General features: G+C 59.2%; 1 protein-coding gene across 4 annotated transcripts in view; it reads right to left on the bottom strand.

The window, feature by feature from the left end:
* Window positions 1-17047, bottom strand: part of KCNQ1 (potassium voltage-gated channel subfamily Q member 1) — a 395418-nt gene that overhangs the window by 258531 nt on the left and 119840 nt on the right. For all 4 annotated transcript variants that reach the window (XM_037998840.2, XM_008008132.3, XM_073007231.1 and 1 more), the window contains exons 3-6: window positions 10972-11098; window positions 10322-10400; window positions 9618-9714; window positions 8760-8900 (exon numbers count right to left, since the gene is read on the bottom strand). In XM_037998840.2, coding sequence (XP_037854768.1) covers window positions 8760-8900; window positions 9618-9714; window positions 10322-10400; window positions 10972-11098 — 444 coding nt within the window. The remainder of the gene's footprint in view (window positions 1-8759; window positions 8901-9617; window positions 9715-10321; window positions 10401-10971; window positions 11099-17047) is intronic.

The following is a 17047-nucleotide window of genomic DNA, read 5'->3' as shown; positions in this document are numbered from 1 at the left end:
GGACGCTCCACACATGCACATGTGTGTGCACACACATACACACTGAAACATACAATGACCCAGCCAGTACACACACGTGCGTCACACATGGGACAAAGTCATGTAAAAAGGGAGCTGGTCCCCATGTCCGAGCCTGACACTCTCAGGGCACACTGAGGTGCAGACACCTTGAACACACAGCACAGGCACAGAGTGCAGCCACGTCCCCACAGGGTGCAGCCAGGCCACGGGTGAGGCTGACAGTGGCTGGCAGAGAGGGGGACCCTGGGGGAGCCCGAGGCCCTCGTCTGCAGGGTGTCCTCCCCAGAGGGCCTGCACCCACATGCACAGGCTGGGCTGCTGCTAACTTCCCCAGAGGGCCCACGTGCACTGGGGTGGGGAGTTGCAGAGGCAGACACAGGGCTGCAAATTGGGCGGGGCATCGGAGACCCTGTGCCAGTCCTGCCCTGGGGAGCAACTCCCACCTGGTGAGCTCTCAGCCCAAAGAGGCTCAGAGCCTGGGGGCCCAGCACATCCACTATTCACCAAGTCTACAGCAAGTCCAAGAAAACACACACGGGTGGCCCATTAACGGGCCTAGAAGGGCCTGGGCAGAGCAGGGACCCTGGCCTATCCTGGCCTTAAACTCAGAGGGCCCCTGCAGCCTGGACAAGTAACAAGAGGGCTCCACAGTCTGTCTAATCCAGATTTCTTGGGGGGACACTCACTCCTTCAGTATGAACATGCTGATTCCTCCTATTCATCCCTCAAACCTGTGCCTGGGCCTGCACAGCCCCTGCTGATGCCCTGAGGCAGTGCTCACCCCTCCACTCCTGGCTCTGCCTCTGCTCTGCAGAAGGACCCCTCTCAGCACCGTCCGCCTGGCTGGCATGTGCAGCCCGAGACTTGAGAAGCAGCCCAGCGCAGGCCCAAGTCCCACCCCACCTGGACATCCTCCTAGCACTGGGCCCCGAAGGACAAGATTAGGCCGAAGAAAGCGGGGGTGGTGGGGTATGGCAGAGCAGTGCCCCAGGTGGGGGCCAGGTACAAGAAGCAGGGTTGGAGGGCTGCGTCCAGGACAGGGCTGAGTCTGCTTCCCCAGGCAAATGTGCACTGATGATCTGCTGGGGCCGGGCTCAGGGACGGCAGGCAGCACTTGCTATGGCTGGGGGGCACTAACCGGTACTCCTGCTCCCACCCAAGCGTGAGCAGTGGGACATTGCGGGACATTGCTCTTGACAGACAGGCCTGGGGCAGGCGTGGGGATCCCTGTCCTCTGGGGAGCCAGGCTTTCTGGAGATTTGCAAAAATGCTTATTTTTCTTTCAATAATATTTGTTTTGGAAAATATAGAAATTTTTCATAACATTATTTATGAAAATGTAATGGGTCTATTATTTTAATAAATTAATATGGAATTGTTTTTACATGTCTCCACTGTATTAAATATTGATGGCACAATGCCCACGAACGAGGCTTCTCTGTCAGGGGCGCCAAGGGGCCCTGAGACCAAGAGGCCTGGGCACGGCTGCCTCCCGAGGAGGCCGGGGACAAACCCAAGATAGGCTAAGAGGCAGGAATTGGGCTGTAGGGGGGCCAGGCAGCAGGCGGCTGGGGGACGCCAGCAAGGTGCTCGTGCCTTGGGCACCAAGCATAAGGGGCGCCAGCAAACTCAGGCATCAGAACAAATGGCAGGGGCTGGTGTATTAAACGTCATTTTAATAATAACATTAAACTATTTAAAAATATTTAGAATCATTACTTTTTAAATGAAAATACCATATTTTGATTTACTTAAAAATCGAATACAGAAACTCCATGATGAAGGTGGAATGGAGTAGGGCTGGCCTGGAAGCCAGAGTGGAGCTGGGGTCAGGCGAGCAGGTGAGATGGCCACCTGCTCAGGTAAGGACACCCGAGACCGCCTCCCAAACCTGCCCCCAAACAGACGAGACCTGCTGAGGGTGGGGGCGTCACCTCCTGGGGCTGAGCTGGGTGCACGTGGGCGCCTGCTGGCTGGCTGGCTGGGTAGTCCGTAGAAGCCAGGGGTGCCCCCAGCGGGAGAGAAAGGCCAGCCCCAGAAGTGCCCCTGGGTGTCTGCCCACCGTGGAGAGCACACAAACAGCCGGATGTAGTTCCAGGACCCCACCTTCGCCCTGTCCGCCTGCCCGTCTGCCCAGACCCGGCCTAGACCCTCCTCCTCAAGTTAACAAGGAAAAGGCCCCTCCCTGCAGACCTGTTTGTTTTTCCTACATTCAGACACAAGCAGCTCAGGAATGGGCTGTTTTATGGTCACCATGCTGGGGATTAGTCCCTGATGGCCCGCCACCTGGAATGCAGATCCACATGTCTGTCTCCTGGGTGACAGCTCCTCGCCAGGGCGCCAGTCGCACGAGGCACACAAAGTCACACCCATGGCAGGAACTGTGGGGGCGAGCGGGGAACCCACACCCCACTGGTCAGCACGTTCCCCCACCCTCCTGCTGACCTGTGCCTTCACTCCTGTGTGAAGGGGCGGGAGGCAGGGGAGCCTTCTAGTTCCCCATTTTCCGCCCTGAGGAGCACTGGGATTCTATTCCCTCCTTTCGGAAGCAGCCTCCTCAAGGCTGGCCTCAAGGGGATGACTGAGGCCAGCCCAGAAACCTGAGCTCCAGCCACACGCCAAGCCTTGGCTCCCAGAGCTCACTGGCCCCGGCTGGAGACACGGTAGTCATTTGCCCAGAAGGAAGGGGTGGCCCTGGCTGGAGAGGTGGTGGTCGTCTGTCCAGAGCGAGGGGTGGTCAAGAGCGGGAGCAGGAGGTAGCCCAGAGGTGTCACACCCCAGCTGGCACCCTCAGGTCAAGATCATCTACGGAGGAGGAAACTGAGGCTGGGCAATCACTGTGTTGAGGGCTTCCCATTAGAAAGTGTCCAGGCAGACAGCTGGACCAAGGCCTGCAGGACCCACGCTCCCCGCTGTGGCCCCCGAAGGTAGAGTTGGGCTAAGGCTGCTTCAGCCTTGCAGGCCTAGACCTTGCCCAGGCTCGAGGGCCCAGCCTGCCCATGAAGAGGCACTCGAGGATGGAGTCAGGAGAGCACAGCACCCAAGCTTAGCCCCACAGCTCCAGGGAGGGTGGCAGGGGCTCCGGGACATCCCATGCGGCCACAGCCATTCCCAGGTCGCTGTGCTGGGGCCCCAGCCATGACGAGGCCCCTGGCTCTTCATGGAGGCTGTGGGCCAAGGATGCCCTCCCAGGCCTGGTCCCCTCTCCAGGGCCTAGCAGGAAGCCCATGCAGGATCTCCCAGAGCTGCGCCCTCAGTCTCAGTGCCCCCAGTAAACTGAGCACACAGAGGTCCAGGCAGGTGCCCCTCTCGTGGCACGATGCCTGTCTCAGTGGTTCCAAGGGATGTAGGACAATGTGCCCTGTGAGTGAGGGCCTCGGGCCCCACCTGGCACCCTCGCCTTGCCTGGCAGTCCTGTGGTTGCCCTGCTGGCAAGGCTGGGCTGGCACCACGGTTCTGAGTGTGGGGGCAGTTCTCACCCTGTCCATCTGGCCTCAGGCAAAGCCCCAGCCTGTTCTGTGCCTCAATTTCCCCCTCTTGGGAAGGTGCATGGTCACAACACACTTCCCACGGGCTGCCTGCTGGGTTAGGGTTTGGCATGTGGCCAGCCTGTCACTCACTCCTGGAATTTGTAAAGTGCTTTGGTGCCCCTTGCAGACTTAGAGACCCAGTCTAGAGCCTGTCTAGAGCCTCTGCTAGCTGGTGGGCTCCCCCCACGCAGGGCTCAGAGACATGCACTCCTCAGGACAGGGCAGGACAGGGCCCCCTGACCGGGGTGATACTATGGAGAGCAGGGCCAACAAAGTTGGAGAAGAGGCGCCTAGGGGGGTGGCCTGGGGAAGGGGGAGCCATGGACAGAGGGAGGCCCCTGGGTGGGAGGCAGGACTGTCTCTAGGGCAGAGAAGGGTGGGGCCAGCAGTCCTGGGGCTCTAACAGGCCAGGCACTCACATTCCGAGGGGACGCCCAGCACATTCCGAAGATTCGCCCAGCCCCCGTGGGGCCGCCCTGGAGACTCTGGCCTGGCTTTCAGGAAGAGCTATAAAGGGGCTGACGCCGCCACGTGGGGGTGGGGGAACAAGCCAGCAGGCTCGCAAACTCTCAGGGTAAAAGCAAAAGCAAACACACACCCCAAAATAAACCCGCTTCCTTTCAGCAGGAGAAAGTAAATAAACGAACACAAATTCACGAGGGCCAGGCCTCCCCATCACACGGGGTCCTCTCTTCACTCATGAAGCCCGGAGCCCCACACACGGGCTGGTGGTGAAACCGTCAACACCCCCATGGCACCCAGGCCCCAGGCCGCGTCTTCCCCGAGGTACAGTCAGGCTCAGCACCCTGCCCAAAGGTGGCCCAGGTGACTGTGTCTTGAGGTCTCAGCTCAGACGTCACCTCAGGGAGGCTTCCCTGCTCCCGCGCGGAGACAGTCTTGCAGGGACACCCCAGTGGTGTGTCCCATGGCCACCTGTGAACCACCACAGGCCAGCACCAGCTCACACCATGCTTCTTGCTCCTGACCGTGACAGAGAGAGCAAGACAGGGCTGCCCGAACCCCTGCCAGTGCCTGGCACAGAGCAGGACTGCAAGCCACACGCCTCAACAGTGAGTCCACAAATGGAGACCCAGCCTCACCAGGAGGCTTTTTCGGTCCAGGGAAAGTCACCGCAGCAAAGGGATCGGTTGCAGCCTCTGGGACTACAGTCCTCAGCAGCCTGCGCCGCGGGCCCCACATCGGCCCTGGGAGATGGATTGCTGTCTCCCATGTGCAGATGGAGAAACTGAGGCACGTAGCAGGTGTGTACTCTGCCTCTGTCCCCAGGCCCACTCAGTAGGGCAGCTGAACTCGTTCCCCTTTGCATGGAACTCCAGGAGGAGGAAGAACCCTGACCCAGGTGCTCAGTTGGGGGCCGGGTCCTGCTGTGCCTCAGCCCACAGTGCCTTGGCTTCCCCCGCAATTCCTGACACCACCCCTCCCGCTGGGCAGTGCCAACAGGGCTTGCCTGTGACTGCCTGGGAGGCCCTGCCCTCACGCACACCCCTGCACCAGCCCCCAGCCCCTTCTGGCCTTGCCCCGCCAGGGTGCAGCATTGCCAGGGAGGTGGGAGTTTTTGGAGCCTCCAGGTGAGGAGAGAGTGAACGGCAGGCAGTGAGATTCTACTTCAAAAGGCGGCTGAAATGTAGGAATGGGGTTCCAGTTTTTTTACTCTCAATTCTAAATTTAGATGCAGAGGGGTAAACAGCCCAGCAGCCTCCTGTTTTTAGAGACCCCCAGGCGCTGAACAGAGAAGCCCGTGTTTGCAAGTGCTTCTCCCTCCACTCAAACTTTAACACAAACAAACGCATTTTGTTCCAAGGGCAAAGAAAAGTCTTAAATTCTCCCCAAACACCTCTGTAGCCAGGGCAGGCGCCACACTTAGGGGATCCGGGAGTTCTCACATCCAAGTTGGGTATCCCCACCCTGGGGAAGGGGACAGGAGGGGACACTCAGCCACTGAGCTGGCACCTTCACTGGACAGCTGGCAAGGGGAGAGAGACCTTCCCAGGAAGCCCACCTGAGCCACCCACTGTCCTAGGCTGGACTGCATCCCCCCTAATTCATATTCACTTGGCCCCACAGAATGTGATATTTGGAAATAGGCTCTTTGAAGATTCAATCGAGATGAGCTCCTCCTGGATCACCTGGGTGGACTCTAAAGCCAACAGTGTCCTCCTGAGAGACAGGGCCTGACACGGAGGAATGAGGTGGCCACACACCGGGCACGCCTAGAGTCTCCAGCCACTGGGAGAGGGGAGGAAAGTTCTCCCTGAGCCTTCGAAGGGGCCAGCCCTGCGCACACCTCGCTTCGGGCTCTGGCCTCTAGAGCTCGTGCGTTTCTGTTGCTCTGGGCCCAGCAGTTTGAGGACTTTGTTGTGGCAGCTCCAGCACCCTCTCAGGGTGTGTCTGAGGGGTGAGGAGTCCACAGAGTCCAGACAAGGCCTGGGGCAGATGCAGCATGATGATCAGAATGGCCTGGCCTCCAGGAAGCCACCTCCCACCCAGTAAGGGCCAGTGGCAGCCCGGACGGACGGACGGACATGGAGCAGGCCTGGCTGCCTGGCCGGCGGGGGCGTGCTTCCCTCCCCAGTGGAGTGAAGGAAGCAGGACAAAGGAGCTGAAAGAAAACAACTGCTCAGGGCGCAGTTACAAATTGGCAAAACTGGCTTAAAAGCCCCCATCTGGGCTGCCCCTTCTTGCGTTTCTCAAGTTCTGTTTGTCCGAGAAACGCCAGGAACACAGCCCATAACTCAGGCCTCAGGGGCCGCTCCCCCCAGACAGCTGCAGGGCAGCTGAATGGGAGCTGTTTGCCCCAGAGCCCCGGGCGGCGGGGGGCCCAGGGCGACCAGGGGCGCAGGGCCCGGCGGGAACAATGGCCAGGCCAGGGCGCGCGATGGCCGAGGCTCAGGCTGCAGCTGACAGTGCGGGCCGGGGCACTGATGCCAAGCCGGGCACAAAGGGGCCGTGTTCCCGGCCAGCGAGCGGATGTTTGCACAGGTGTGGGAGTGGGAGCGCCGCTCTGCCGCGGGCTGGGGGGCTGGGGAGTAGCGTCTGCCGTCCATAGCTCCAGTGGGCGGCCGGGAAGGCAGGCAGGACAGCACCGAAGGCTGGGCACTGCTTATCAGGCGTTCCGGGGCCAGTATCCACTGGCTTCCGCCACACCGCCACTCCTCACTGCCCACCTTGCCACCAGCCTCCTGGGAACTCTCCTGGCTTTGGGCAGTCTATCCCCCGAGCAGGCCCTACCCAGCCACACTCACTGCCGGCAGGCTCCCGCCAGGGGGCTGGGCCCTTCTGCCCAAACCTGCCCAGGCCTGCCACACTGGGGCCTTTGGGGACACAGGCCCCCAGGAAGGCGGGAAGAGGCCGAAACTGGGGCCTGCCCCAACCCAGGAGTTGTGTCAGCATGCCCCTGCCATCCCTGAGCAGTGTAGCACTTTGGAAGCTTCCAGAAAACCTGCTGACTCTGCCTATGTCAGGAGCCACTGCTGAGTGTCTGGCCTCACGGCGGAAGCGGTGGGGGAGGGACAAGGCACAGCAATCACAGGGACATGCGCCTGCCTGGGGAGCCACTGAGAGGCTTCTCGTCCCACCCAGGTAGGCTCTGATGGTGGTTGGGGGGCCCAAGAGCCAGCAAGGCTGGTCCTTTCTGGAAGGAGAACTCGGGGCAGACAGACTGGGTCCTGGCACCACCAGCATGTGTTGCCCACGGATGCCCTGCCCGCCCCACCTCCAGCCCCTGTGTGGCCCGCAGGCCTTGGCTCCCACCCTGTGTGGGCTTCGATGGCCTCCTCCACAGCCCCAGCCCCTGTTGCTACCACGATCCCATCTGACCTGTTATCGGGCTGAGTGAGTCCGGAGGTCAGTAGACAAGGGCAGACGCGGGGGCAGGCTTGTGGCGGCAGAGCAGGGGGCACCCCGTCACCTCGGCATTTGGGCTTCCCGGCCCCCACCCAAGGTCACTCCCCAAGGTGTGATGGTGCCACCCTGGGCCTTGGTGGCCTCTGGACGGCCCACCCGGCCCTGCAGCTGTGGGGGGAGATGGGATGGAGTCACTCCCTCCCCGCACTCTGGCCTCCAGCCAGCTGCTCCCCTCAGGGTACCCACGTGTTCCCCCTAGAAGCAACCCTCAAGCTCCATGTGTATATAAACGCCAGCTTTCACTGGAGGATTTGAAAGCAACCACCAGCTCCCAGAGGGACACTGGCAAGTTGGGCCTGCCCCTAAAAATGCCTCAACCAACGTCCTCTGAGCCGTGAGAAACTGCTGCTGGGCCCACAGGCCAGTGACATGGGACTCAGGGAGCCTGCAGCTAGGAGGGCGCGCCCTGATTCCTGCAGCTGCATCCTCATCGGAACATCTCCCTCTCCCACGTGCAAGCCTGACTCCCTCAAGGAAGCCGCCACAGACTCGGCCTGAGACACCCTGCCCCACCCTTCCTGTGCAGGCTCACGGAGCTTTGGGTGGCTTGGTGTTCCGGTGCGGGATCCGGCTGCTGCACACCCGCTTCCCCAAGGCTCCTGGGCTGCTCTAGGTGGTTGGAACCCACTTTCACAGCCAGGGGCAGCCTCTGGGCCTACAGGCCGGGTCCCTGCTCCCCGCTAGCTCAGCTACACCTACGTCACCACTGCCCAGGGCCGGCTCCAGAACTTGCAGGCCCAGCATCCACTGGAAACACGGGGGCTCTCTGATCTCTGCTGGGGTCTCTTGAGCCATCATGGTCCTTCCTGTTTGCTCTCTGGCTCCTTGGGGACAGGGGCACTCACAGGGCCTGTGTGGACCCTCAGAGACACGGGAGGTATGCATCTGACGCCGCTCTCCTGGGGCCCTGCCAGGGTGAGGGCCGGGGTGGAGGCAGAGAATGGGCAGCCTAGGATGGTGGTGGGAGGCAGAGCCATGGGGGAGCCGAGACCGCTAAGCCCCCAACACACACTCCAGTGACCACTCCAACTTCCCTCTCAAATCTCAAGTTCAAAGACGAGACGTTCAGAACTTCAAGACAGTGGTGCCGAAGGACTCGACACTGAGTGTGGGGACCCATGACAGCGGCTCCAAGCGCAGGTTTGTGGACAGAGGCCTGTGAGCACGCAGGTGAGAAGCCCCCGCCAACAAGGCCTGAAGTCTCGAGACACCAGTGCCCTGGTGTCCTGTCACCTCTTCAGCCCCAGCTGCCCCTGTCCCCATGCCTGGAAGTTTCCGACTTACCACCCCCCACCACAGCGCATCTGCGTAGCTGCCGAACTCCACGCGGCCTGACTCGTTCACCGCGTCCTTCTCAGCCAGGTACACAAAGTACGAGGAGAAGATGAGGCCCAGGAAGCCAATGTACAGGGTGGTTATCAGCTCCTAGGCCAGAAAACAGACAGTGTCGGGCTCCAGGAACTGCAGGCTGGGAGCCTCCTTCAAAGACACCTAAGGCAGTGAGTCCCAGCGATCACTGGGCATCCTATGCCGCTCTAGTGAAGTTCACATGCGTGGGGCTGGCTTCAATATAACCCACTCCTCATCCAGTGGCAGGTGGGGGTTACCCTTAGAATGAGGATCAGCCCTGGGGTTGCCCCAGGCCCACCGTCTGGACCGCCGCAGGCTCCGGCTCTCTTTCCCGCCACATGACAGAACCAAGAATGGACCAGGACCCAGGAGATCCCCAGGGAGAGGAAGGGTCCCCTCACCCCACAGAGCCAGGGGATGGTGCAGCCTGAGCCCATCCAGGCGCAGCCCTCGGGAAGGGGTGCGGGTGTCCCCGCCTTGACCGGGTTCCTGATTTGCCTGGGTTTTTCATTTCTGACTTTCTGTCTTCTTTTGCCCCCAGCTCAGAGGAAGGTGAGCACATCATCAGCCTGGTAGGCCAGGGTCACCGGCACCCAGCTGGGGTGAGCATCCAAGCTGGGCTCAGGCTTGGGCTTGCTCTGAGATCCTGGGCCCCGTTCAGGTACCCTTGCGCCCGGGCACCCACCGACACCAAGGGCCTCAGCGCATCTCAAGCCGTCCTAGCGTGGGCTGCTCTGCTCCCTCCATCCTGCCCCCAACCCGGGCCCCGCACCCCCAACTTGGGCCACCCACCTGGCGGTGGATGAAGACCACGGAGCCCAGGAGCCTCCAGGTGCCTCCCTGGCGGTCGACATGTAGCATCCTCAGGATCTGCAGAAAGCGGATGCCCCTGGGAAGGAGATGGTGTGGGGCTGAGGGAGCCAGGCTGGGCTCAGGTGTTCACTCCGGGCCTGGGGGTGGCCGATGGCATGGGTGTCCCTGCCCCTGCCGGGCGCCCACTCTGGGTGGGGAGGCCGGATATACATCCATCCCGACAGGGGCCTCGGAATTTCCCTCCCAGGTGCAGCCCCCCCAGAGTCTGCTCTGAATCTGCTCACACAGGGCTGGGGCTGGGGGTCGACCAGGTACCTCCAGATTCCCTCAGTCCCCAGACTGCCTTCTCAGGGAGCCCCTGGGGTCACCCCAGTTTGCAGATGGGCAGGTTATGTGCCCAGATGGTCAGGTTACAACCCAAACCCTGGAAGCTCAGAGGTGCTGGTGTTGGGCCAGAGCCTAGGGCTGCCTGAGGCATCTTGAGTCTAAGCCGTGCCCTCCACACTTGCCCGCACCTACCCTGCTCCACTCACCCCAGCACATGGCTCAGTGTCCCCAGGGGCAGCGGGCACCAGGGCACCTTGCATCAGAGCAAGGCGGATGGGGCACGAGACCACCCACGGCTCAGGAGGGGTGCTCAGGGCAGGTTGGCATGGCAGGGAGAGCTCATGGCACAGACGCACCTGATGGCTGATGTGGCAAACACCTGCCCCTTGGAGCCCACGCAGAGGACCACCATGGAGGCCACAACTACGATGAGGTCTGTGGAGTACAGGAGAGGGGGGAGCTTGTTGTGGTCGTCACAGCCAGGATCCCGGGGAAGAGCACACGCCCTGCTCTCATTTGGGGAAGGGGCTTGCCAGTCAGGCGGGTCAGGCCCTGATGACCAGGGACATGGGGACATCTCGGATAGGGAGACAGGCAGCGTCTAAACTGAGAGATCCAATCTCTATCCTGGTCATGTGGAGCCCCCAGCCCTTCCTAGGCCTTGTGCTGAGCCCTGCAAGGGACCAGAAAGGGCAGGGCCTTAGGCCTGGACCATGGTTCTCAGGCTGCCGAGGGCAACTGGCCCACCGTGAAGCTATGCTGGGCTGCAAGGGCTCATGGGAATCTGTAAGGGACCAACCCCCTACTCCCAACACCATGTTAGCGTCTTGGTGCAGAGGTGGCTGAGGGCTGCCAATGCTCCTATGCTGGGTCCTGGGCAGTCACCCGCTGCTGGCCTTGGGGTTCCCCCGTCCTTAGGGAACTCCATCTGGTGGGGATCATGAGGTGGGGGTCATTCCTGGTCTGGAAACCTGGGCGTGACCTCCACAGGGCAGGCATGACTCACCGATGATGGAAATGGGCTTCCGGGCAAAGCGCAGCCGCCCCCAGAGGCCCACGTACTTGCTGCGGCAGCCAGCGGACCAGAGGCGGACCACGTACTCTGTCCCAAAGAACACCACCAGCACGATCTCCTGCAGCGACAGAGTGGGGCGCTCACTGCAGGCAGGCTCGGCCTTGAGTGGCTTCAGACCCTGCAACCTGTTTGAACCCAGCCATGCTGGAGCCTCCACCGAAGGACACCCTGAGAACAGCAGGCCCAGGTCCTGGCCTGCTGGGGATGGCGATGCCTGTGCACACAGGCCCTGGAGAGCCAAGCAGCTTCAAGCTCACGTCCACAGGCAGTGGAGCCCAGGTGAGGCTGCAGCTCTCAGGTCAGGACCACCCAGGCCCGAGGAGGCCCCACACCAGGAACTCCAGCCAGGGTCAGAGGAGGCCCCACACCACAAACCCCAGCCTGGGCCAGAGAGGGTCCCACACCAGGAACCCTGGGTGCCCTCCATGAGAAGCATTTTCCCACCAGATCCAGCCCTGGAAAACCTCACAGCTGGCCTTTGAGTCTGGTATACCTGGGGTAGGGGCAGCCTCTGGACCACTTTGCTCTTATAGGAAGTCACCTGGCCCCTCTACACCCCAACACCTCCTCAACTCCACCGACACCAGAGGGCTGAGGTTCCTGGAGGAGTGGGAAGGAGACGTTCGGAGCTGGATCCCACCCCCTAGGCACAGAAGTGGGAACCAGGGCCTCAGTTTCCTCGGCTGTAAAGTGTGGATGCATCAGTGCCAGGCTCAGTGGACTTTCGTGGAGACTTATTGCCAAAATGCAGCTTTCATGTAAATTGCAGCCTGTTATGACACTCAAAGCATGGCGGCCACCTGCAGGCTCGAGCCCAGCGCCCAGGCAGCTGGGGTGTATGGGAGGCCCTTGGGGAAGGTATGTGGGGCTGGAAGATGAAAACAGCCCCCTCATGTGAGAGGCGCTAGCCACACAAAGCCACAAAGCCACAGGCATACAGCGTCTCAGGCCCACTTCCGGCAGACTCCTGCCTGTCCTCCCTCAGAAGTCAGGCCCTGAAGGGGACTTCTGCTCCCACTGGGTGACAGTGGCTGGCCTTGCTCCCATGCCACACCCCCACCAGGGAGTCTACTATGAGCGGTCAGCTGGACACTGCCATCGCTGGCTCCCAAATGTTATTAATTAGGATGGAATGATACTGACACCATCCAGCATGTGTTTGTGGCAAGCCCAATGGATAAGGGGAGACAGGCTGGGAGCTTAGTTGCTTTCCTTTTGGAAAAATGTTTTAGGCTCGTGACGTCAGGTCCTTCAGGGGTCGGGGTGTGTGCAGTCGGGTGCATACGGGAGATGGCAGGGGTACAAGGTAAAGAAAGGGTATGGGCCGGGCGCAGGGGCTCACGCCTGTAATCCCAGCACTTTGGGAGGCTGATGTGGGCGGATCACGAGGTCAGGAGTTCAAGACCAGTCTGACTAACATGGTGAAACCCCATCTCTACTAAAAATACAAAAATTAGCTGGGCATGGTGGCACATGCCTCTAATCCCAGCTACTCAGGAGGCTGAGGCAGGAGAATCGCTTGAACCCGGGAGGTGGAGGTTGCAGTGAGCCAAGATTGCTCCATTGCACTCCAGCCTGGATGACAGAGCAAGACTACATCTCAAAAAAAAAAAAAAAAAAAAGAACAAAAAAGAAAGCAAATAAAAACAACAAAAACACACACACACACACACAACAAAAGGTGTGAACACCTGCAGGCTCTGTGGCCTCATGGTGGGGTTCGGGTCCCACCTCTGTCTTCAGCTCCTGGGGACCGGGGCTCTAGGCTGAGGTATGGCTAAGCTCCCTGGTCTTACCCACCCCCATTTCCCAGGCCCCAGAACAGGATCTGCTCCAGTCAGTGCTCAACACGGACATGCTGAACGAACGAATGAAGGAACAAATACATGACTCTTCCAACGAGCCGGCCTAGAACTCTCTGGTAGCAGGAGCTCTGTCTCATCAATCTTTGCTTCTGAAAACCTGCCCTTTAGGGAGACCAGGCCTGGACACCATAACGCCTGCCTTTGTTTGGTCATCGTGAAAAAGGCCACAGAAACACGGAGCTCCAAGTCCCTGGAGCTGAGACAGGGTGCCCATGATGGCACAGAGACCAGCTCATCCGACTGCTGGTGGCCTCGGTGGGGAGGCATAGTGGCTCCCACCCTAGCTCTGCTGACCCAGACAACACCCCGCAGACTGGTCCTTAGCAGGGTTTTTCCTGTTTTGATGCACTTTATTTATTTATGATTTATTTATTTTTGAGACAGTCTCGCTCTGTCACCCAGGCTGGAGTGCAGTGGCGTGATCTCGGCTGGAGTGCAGTGGCGTGATCTCGGCTCACTGCAACCTCGGCCTCCCAGGTTCAAGCAATTCTCCTGCCTCAGCCTCCTGAGTAGCTGGGACTATAGGCGCCTGCCACCACGCCTGGCTAATTTTTTGTATTTTTTTTTTAGTAGAGATGGGGTTTTGTCATGTTGGCCAGGCTGGTCTCGAACTCCTGACCTCAGGTGATCCGCCCGCCTCGGCCTTCCAAAGTGCTGGGATTATAAGCGTGAGCCACCGTGCCTGACCTTGTTTTGATGCACTTTAAAAATTACTTAAATACCTTCTCCTACCATGTCCTAGGCAGGTCTGAAGTGCTAGGTGTGTCTTATGTTATACCTTGAAATAAATAACTATTAGGGATTGCTATGGATAACTGCGTGACTTTCTAAAGTTGTCTTGACCTAACACTCAGGGAACCTGTTTAGGGGCTGGCCTTCTGAGATGGCAGGACTCCTGCCTGTTGGACAAGGTGGGAGAAATAATTAAAAACAACGCCGATCCCCAAATCCAGCTGGATGTGGGAGGGCAGTGCAAGGCTCCGTGGCTGGGGAGGCCCCGCTTGTTGGGTTAATTAGGCTGGTGCTATTGGCAGGCCAGGAAAGAGCCAAGGAAAAGTCCCTTCACCATCTCTAAGCTGGAAAATGCAAGATGGAATGTTTGCTCAGAGATAAAACTATCTCCACCACCATGAGCCTCAAACGCTCTCCTGGGTTGTGCGGGACAACACCCAGGGCCAAGGCCACAGCGAGACCCCAGGGAGCTCACACTCAGCTGGGGACAGGGAGGAGGGCTAGTCCCCCACACCATGCCATGGCCCATCCCTGATTCACCGGACCACAGCCCCAGTCTAAAGCAGGTTCACAGAATGGCAGGCCTCCCTCTGGCTCCAGCAGTCCAGACCCCAGGTGGGTGATGCCCTAGCCACCCTCCTAACCTTGGGTTCATCTGTATTTGCAGACTTGGCTCTAAGCTCCAAAGGTGAACTAAAGGGGCCTCAAGCTCCTCCCCAGAACCTGCATGCATTTGGCACTTCTCCCTTGCCCGCCTTGTTTAAGCAACTGCCATAGCTCCTGCTGTCCACACTGAGGGTCAGAGTCTAGGGCTGTCCCTGAGGCCTTCTTCCCGGGGACTCATAGCCCAGTCTGCCCCAGAGCCTCCCATGGGCCCCAGGTGCCCCCCATTCCCTGGGGTGCCCCTGCCTCCTCAGGGCCCTGTGTCTGGAGCACTCTCTCCCTCCCCCATTCCACCGCCGAGGTTATCCCACCCACCCTTCTCAGGCCAGCTCAGCACCCCCACCCCCAGCCCCTCTGAGAGGCCCACCCACTACACATGCGGAACCACGGGTACTTCCTGACTCCCCCACTGATAACAGGGCCAGCCCCAGGCCCTTCTCTGAGGGGCACCCGGGATCGTCCAGCTCCATAAAGCGTCTCTCACAAGATCTATGTGGCGCCTGCAAGCCCCCCGGGGTCAAGGATTCAATGGCCCGGGACGCTGATGGAGTGCGGCCCTGAGCTCTGCCCCACAGATACGAGAAAAAGAGCCGTCCTTGGTCTCCACTGAGACCACAAACAGACCAAAGGGACAAAGAGGCCCCTCCCACCCTGGTCACTCTCCTTCAGACTAAAGCAAGGCCGCCTCCTGGCTGCGGATGGCTTCATGGACAAAAGGGCCTCAGAGCTGGGCACCGAGACGTGCACAGAACAAACACAGACCCACATAATGGGGGTGGTGGCCTCTGTTCACATTTTACAGAGGCGGAAAGCCAGGCTCGGCTAGGTCAGGTCACCCGCAGCTTAGGGGAGGGAAGGCTGGTGTCCATGGCAAAGAGAGCCCCCCCCCCGCCTCCGGGACAAGGTACAGGTATCCTCAGGTGTGGGAGAGGACACTGGCAGGTGAGGCCAGGCCTGCCATGGAGGGCTGACCACTTTCATGCACAGACACGACCTGGGCATGGTGGTGGTTCTGGAAGCGGTGTTACTGCCGGACGAGTGGGTACAGGACAAAGGCTGGAGGACCCTTGGCTAAGGGGACCCAGACATGAGACAAGGACACCAGGCTGCAAAAGCAGCCCCAGGAGGTAGAGGGTAACTAAGAGAGACTCCAGAGCCTCCAGCCCTGCCAGGGGACAGGGAGGTGTCTCAGCCCTGTGGGGCGAGGTGGGGAAGACAGGCCTGGGCCTCACAGAGCCGTCAGCACCACCAGCCGCCCTGCCTTGGTGGTCATCTAGTGGGCAGCTGGAGAGCTGGGTCTGGCCTAGAGGGAGGGTGTGGGTGTCAGATGGCCCCAAGGCGGGTGCAGGCACAAGAGCCACCAGGACCACCCTACCCTCCTTCCTCCAGACCCAGTGAGGGGCTGGGGACAAAGATGTTCAGGGTCAGGAAGCCAAACACTGTGGGTTCTGCCCCTCCCTGAGACACCCTCACAGAAACAACAGAAAAGACATGTGAAATGGGAGGAAACGCCCCGGAGCCTTGGCTGATGCCACTGCCCTCCACATGGGACCCACTCGTTCGACTGTGTGTTCTTCTAGCAAGGCCTGAAAGCAATGGGTTTCTGGGTCCCTGCCCCCCAAAACAAGATAGGCCATGGGTCTTTCCCCTGCCCACAAGCCAGCCATCCCATGCTGCACCCCTAGCTCCATTCTACCACAAGTCCATGTCCATCCTGGGGCGTGTTATAAGTTGGCTCTCAGGGGTATTATTTGTGTGATTTAAAATTATTTAAAAGACCAAAGTTCCTAACAACTCAATTTTTTAAAAATAGGCAAAGGGCTTGGACAGTCATTTCTGTGAAGAAGATACACAGATGGCCAACAGGCACACGGAGAGGTGCACAGTGTCACTAATCATCAGGGAAATCAAGACCACAACGAGATGCCGCCTCTCATCCACTAGGGCGGCTACCACCCCAAACAGAGTAACAAGTGCTCCCAAGGATCTGGAGAAGTTGGGACCTTGTGTGCTGCTGTGGGAGGTAGAATGCTGCAGCTGCTTTAAAATATGAAACGACCAGTCTCTCGATTTTGCAGTGAACCTAAAACTGCTCTAACAAATAGTCTATTTAAATAATATGCCCGAAAAAAAATAGAATGACTGTATGGCCCAGAAATTCCATCTTGGAGTCTGTCCCCAGTCTCTTTAACAGAGATCCACACACACCCATGTCCAAAGCAGCACCATTCACAACAACCAAAAAGTGGAACCAGCCCGGTGACCCTCAGCGCACCGACGGAGACAGAAGATGTGGTCCCTCCATACCACAGGATAGGATTCGGCCTCAAAAAGGAAGAGAGTTCTCACACAGGCTGCAACATGGAGGAACCCTGAAGACATTACTCTCAATGAAACGAGCCAGTTACACAAGGACAAATACTATCTACTTCCACTCACGTGAGGTCCCTACAGTTGTCAGATTCACAGAGGTAGAAAGTAGATGGTGGGTGCCAGGGGCTGGGGAAGGGGGAGTAGGGAGTGAGTGTTTAATGAGGACAGACTTTCACCAGTTTTACAAGATGGAAAAAGCTCTGGAGCTGGATGGTGGCGACGGTCGCAATGAACTGTGATCTAAAAAAGGGTTAAGATGGTAAAACACATTTTCATTTTATTTTATTTTGAAATAGAGTCTTACTCTGTTGCCCAGGCAGGAGTGCAGTGGCACTATCTCAGCTCACTGCAACCTCTGCCTCCTGGGTTCAAGT

Source organism: Chlorocebus sabaeus, chromosome 1 (genome assembly GCF_047675955.1).
Source record: "Chlorocebus sabaeus isolate Y175 chromosome 1, mChlSab1.0.hap1, whole genome shotgun sequence".
In the NCBI taxonomy this organism is placed as follows: domain Eukaryota; kingdom Metazoa; phylum Chordata; class Mammalia; order Primates; family Cercopithecidae; genus Chlorocebus; species Chlorocebus sabaeus.
Note: the sequence above shows the minus strand (reverse complement) of the source record. Positions and strands in the feature narration are given on the sequence as shown.